At 41.7% G+C, this 5,366-nt stretch overlaps 1 protein-coding gene across 1 annotated transcript; it reads left to right on the top strand.

Moving 5' to 3' along the window:
• The first annotated feature begins 1,206 nt into the window (after positions 1–1,206).
• On the top strand, positions 1,207–4,342 carry LOC118362933 (transmembrane protein 134-like). Its single transcript, XM_035743668.2, has 8 exons — positions 1,207–1,396; positions 2,103–2,368; positions 2,469–2,536; positions 2,673–2,759; positions 2,918–2,994; positions 3,435–3,479; positions 3,603–3,656; positions 3,986–4,342. The coding sequence occupies exons 2-8, from the start codon at positions 2,156–2,158 to the stop codon at positions 4,066–4,068; spliced, it is 627 nt and encodes a 208-aa protein (XP_035599561.1). The 5' UTR covers positions 1,207–1,396; positions 2,103–2,155; the 3' UTR covers positions 4,069–4,342.
• The last annotated feature ends 1,024 nt before the right edge of the window (positions 4,343–5,366 follow it).

The raw sequence follows: 5,366 nt of genomic DNA on the forward strand, positions 1-5,366 counted from the left end.
TGAACAGGGAGTACAGAAGGGGACTGAGCACGCACCCCTGAGGGGGCCCCATGTTGAGGATTAGCATGGCGGGTGTGTTGTTACCTACTTTTACCACCTGGAGGCGGCCCGTCGGGAAGTCCAGGATCCATTTGCAGACGGAGGTGATTAGTCCCAGGGTCCTTAACTTAGTGATGAGCTTTGAGGGCACTATGGTGTTGAACGCTGAGCTGTAGTCAATGAATAGCGTTCTCACATAGGTGTTCCTTTTGTCCAGGTGGGAAAGTGCAATGTGGAGTGCAATAGAGATTGCATCATCATGCAAATTGGAGTGGGTCTAGGGTTTCTGGGATAATGGTGTTGATGTAAGCCATGACCAGCCTTTCAAAGCATTCACGGCTACAGATGTGAGTGCTTCGGGTAGGTAGTCATTTAGCCAGCTTCCTTAGTGTTCTTGGGCACAGGGACTATGGATACCTGCTTGAAACATGTTGGTATTACAGACTCGGACAGGGAGAAGTTGAAAATGTCAGTGAAGACACATGCCAGTTGGTCAGCGCATGCTTGGAGTAAACATCCTGGTAATCTGTCTGGCCCAGGGGCCTTGTGAATGTTGACCTGTTTAAAGGTCTTACTCACATTGGCTGCGGAGAGCGTGATCACACAGTCATCCGGAACAGCTGATGCTCTCATGCATGTTTCAGTGTTACTTGCCTCGAAGCCAGCATAGAAGTAATTTAGCTTGTCTGGTAGGCTCGTGTCACTGGGCAGCTCTCTGCAGTTCTTCCCTTTGTAGTCTGTAATAGTGTGCATGCCCTGCCACATCCGACGAGCGTCGGAGCCGGTGTAGTACAATTCGATCTTAGGGCAAAATGAATTTATTTAAATTGACTGATTTCCTTATGTGAACTGTAACTGTACATCTTTGAAATTATTGCATGTTGCATTTATATTTCTGTTCAGTATAGTTTATCTTTGTATTTTTTAATAGTTATGTGTATTCATCTTGATTAACATTGATAAGGTCAACTTTTTACAAATATGCATCTATATAATATTTCTGTGTGCCGCTTGTTGTTATGCTATAAACCTAACATGAACGAATGAAAATGAACATTCGTGTTATTTTATGGATACTTTGTTTTGCCTTATTTAGTACATGATAAATCGAGATTGCAAGGCAGCGATCGATTAGTAGAGCCTTTTCATTTGGGCGTATCAGAATCCGAATACGTTTCACTCAGTCATGTCCAATCGAAAACCGGATGCAAAAGGGAAGTCTAAAGTTTTGGGAAGCTTTTGCAGTCAGTATTGATTAGTATGGCATATTACAAACAAAGGCTTACAGCAAATAATGTAATTATGTGAACATGCACATGGAAACGTGAAATTGAACTCAAATCGTCTGAAAAAGAGAGTAAGTTTATTCCTTATATAATTTACTAGCCGTTAGCGTAGCAGTGCAACCAAACCATGTAGACATAACAGCTAAAGTAGCTATTTAAAAGTTGTTTTTAAATGTTTCCAATAATTATCTCATAAAGAGCTTCAGATAATAATGTACGTTAACGACGTAAACGCATTTGTGTTTATTAGTTAGCAACGTTCTTTGTTTATGTTGTTTCTACCACTTAGCTAACGTGTTTCAACCGGATAACGTTACAAGTAACGTTATGCAGCTTAATGTCCTTATCTACGAAAGACGCGTTTGCAAGTCGCAGGGTGAGAGGGTACAGTGGAGATGGAGTTGTAAGCAATTTGGTTTATCAAAGATTTTCACAAGATCTGTTTCATTCAGATGAATGTAAGGGGAAAAAATCTAAGAAATATCTTTGCCGAATTGTCTTGGTTGGAAAACGACATGCAGCCTAAGATTCAATGTGGTTAATCATTAAACCAAAGGCTGGCTGTATGATATCGATTTCACACATGTCGAACTGCTAACACAAGACGAGTCCACTTAACTATTAGCTTAACTATAGCCCACTTAACTATAGCTATTAGTTTAGCCTAGTTCAGAGCCCTATGTTGACATCCACATATATGGCCCTTGGATAGAAAATCTGCTTTTGTACATTTGATTTTATTTCCATGGTTTGCTAAATTTCCCCCTCAACCCACAGTGTATATCAACCAAAGCAGCGGCAAGGTGTGAGAGTATTGGCAAACACCAGCTATGGAAACGAAGTTCAGCATCGATGACGCGTTTGTGCTGGAGGGAGAGGATGAAGGGGTGTCTGATGGAGACAAGGAAGAATGGAAGGGCAGAGAGAAAGACAGAGAGGGGGGAGAGATGACGTTCGGTACCCTCTCCTTTGCCAAACCCCAGACTCACTCGCCCTCCGCTGTGGCTGGCTCCCCCGACCACAGCAGCAGTCTGAAGTACCAGGTGATGCCCCATCATACACACACACACATAGAAGTGATATCAGGGAGTGATGTTGTGTGGTGGTGACCTAACATTTTTCTCTTTCTCTCTGCTCGCACAGAATCTGGAAAATGAAGATGTCTTGGGCAGCAGTGGCAATTCCTCTTTCAATAACTTCTTCAAAATCAGGTTGGTCTTTATTGGCGTGTTGTGATTGCATCTGGCATTACCTAGATGAGAATGGCACCCTCAAATGTAAATGTGTGTTCCTTATTTTCTATGATATCAATAAAGATGTTCAACTTTCAATGTTTTTCCCCCTCAGTGATCCTGCGACTCTGTCTTACTGCAGCTCCCAGTGGTCGTTCAGCACTTTGAGTTCTGTCACCCAGCTCTCTGCACACTGCTGCGGGTAATTGACCACGCACACAAACATACACACACAAATAGTAATTCACAAGAATGCATTACACTGAACCATGCCCACAATATTACATAAGATCAAGGATGTACTCACACACACTCCCAAACACCCACAATGACTGACGAAAACCCTGATGTTTTCCTCAGGTGGACGTCTCACCCTCTGGTGAAGAAGAACCGAAGAGTGGTCCTCTCCTCATTCCTTCTCCTCGTCACTGGAGTTGGTAAGTCACACCATCTCTGCTGAAAGAAAAAAACATCTCCCGTTATTCTCCTCCAACAGTGTTTTTCACCAATCCATTCCTGGGGGAACGCGCAAGTGGTAACAATTTTTGTACCAGGCCGGCACTAACACACTTGATTCAACTAACTGAAGGCTTGCTGATACATTGAATCCTGTGTGTTATTACTAGGCTAGGGGGGAAAAAATGTGCACACAGCCCAGGAATGGGTTGTGAAACACTGCAGTCTAACATTTACTTTGTGTACGGCGGTTTATATTTTATAGAAATGTCTTGTTTTTTACCACCCATTGTCAGCCATTGTAATGTATTCATGGCACTGAACTTTGTCTCGGAATAATTCCTCTTGTGTTCTCATATCTATTGTTAGTTATCTTGAGATATTGCCTTTTCATTAAATGTCCATGTTTTCTTTCTCTCAGCTCTCATTTTCACTGGTGTCGTAATACAATTGAATCCGGATGCAGGTAAGAAAGAGATTCAGTGAATGTGGGGTGTGTTGTCACATATCAGTGAAGATGTCTGTATTCTTGGTTGTTGGTAGTCTTTTACTGTGGGCTTTGACATGGTATCTTTGATGTTTCCCACAGGTGTCTCAAGTGCCATTTTCTTCGTCCCTGGAGTTCTTCTCTTCATTCCTGGGGGTATATAGTGCTCTTTACCTTGACTTGGTTGTATTGTCAATGTATTTCATGTTTCACACGTCTTTCAGCCTTTTCTCCCTTCTTTTTAATCATAACGTCTGGACAGTGCATGTGGGTGGGAATGTGAACTTAAACAGTCCTGTAATGGTCTGTAGAAGTCCCTACTGTCACAGATTTATCACTATGTTGATACAAGTAATCTGCAGATTTAAATACACACAGGCATTATAAAAGCTTTACAGTTTACATGCGCATTACTATGGCTTCATATGTTTACTACATAAATGATTAAAACAGTGTGGTAATTGTTTTCTCTCCTTTTCCCTCAGTGTACCATGTGATTTACATCAGTTGTGCGGTTCGGGGAAGACGAGGCTTCAAGTTCTTCTACTTGCCCTATTTTGAAAAATGACCCATTGCACTACACCTTTTTTTTGTCCAATTTTGAGATTGTACTTTTTTCAATTATGTAACAGATGTTTTTTCTTATTATGTAAAACCTTTTTACCCTGTCTTTATACTGACCACTACTACAAACTCAACCACTTCGTGCCTCGATAAGCTTCTTGCACATCCTGTATGGAAGAGAAGGAGTCTGATTTGCCCTGCCGGTGTTTGTAATGTCTCGTGAGTAAATAGTGACTGTGAAACTACAATAAACCTGTTTTTTGTATATTACTTTTAAAGGGTCTCCATGAGTCAGTGTTTGCTAGTAGCGCTGGTGTTGGAATAATGCAAACTGCATGGGAATTTTAGGACAGCTGTGATGCGGTCGGTGCCGAAAGTATTAGGTATTTCTCTCAGATGTGTTTGGTGGGGCCACATCCTCAAGATGTTATTGACTGGCATGATGAGTGTTTTCGCTTGTGTATAGATCACATCTGAGTGCAAGAGTATGCAGTGTTTTGGCTACTTTTGGAACAATAAGCATTTGAAAAGCATAATGTTGGAGGGTAGGGAAAACTTAACCACATCAATGTTAGAGAAGAGTGGAGAAAAATGATCAACGGACAATCACATTTTCATGATTGTGGACTTCAGGAAACAGCAGAGGGAGCACCCCCCCATCCACATCGATGGGACAGCAATGGAGAAGAGGTAAAGTTTTTATTTCCTCTGTGTACATATCACTGACAAATTGAAATGGTCGATCCACACAGACAGTGTGGTGAAGAAGGCGCAACAGCTTGTCACCTAAAACCCTTAAAAACCCGCTACCATCCAGAAGGTGAGATCAGTACAGGTGCATCAAAGCTGAGACCGAGAGACAAAAAAACAGCTTCTATCTCAAGGCCATCAGACTGTTAAACAGCCATCGCTAGCGGTGAGGCTACTGCCTCCATACAGACTTGTAATCACTGGCCACTTTAATAAATGGAACACTGGTCACTTTAATAATGCCACTTTAATAATGTTTACATGTCGTGCATTACCCGTCTCATGTATATACTGTATTCTATACTATCTATTGCATTTTAGCCTATGCCGCTCTGACATTGCTCATCATTATATTTATATATTCTTATCCCATTCTTCAGATATTTGTGGTGGAATTGTTACATATTGCTGCACTGTCGGAACTAGAGGCACAAGCATTTCGCTATACCCGCAATAACATCTGCTTGCAAACCTTGTGTATGTGACCTATACAATTTGATTTGATTCAACTGGTAGAGGGTCCCAAGGCGTCAGTAGTGACGTCAATCGATG

The sequence above is a fragment of the Oncorhynchus keta genome, chromosome 29 (genome assembly GCF_023373465.1).
Source record: "Oncorhynchus keta strain PuntledgeMale-10-30-2019 chromosome 29, Oket_V2, whole genome shotgun sequence".
Lineage (NCBI taxonomy): Eukaryota > Metazoa > Chordata > Actinopteri > Salmoniformes > Salmonidae > Oncorhynchus > Oncorhynchus keta.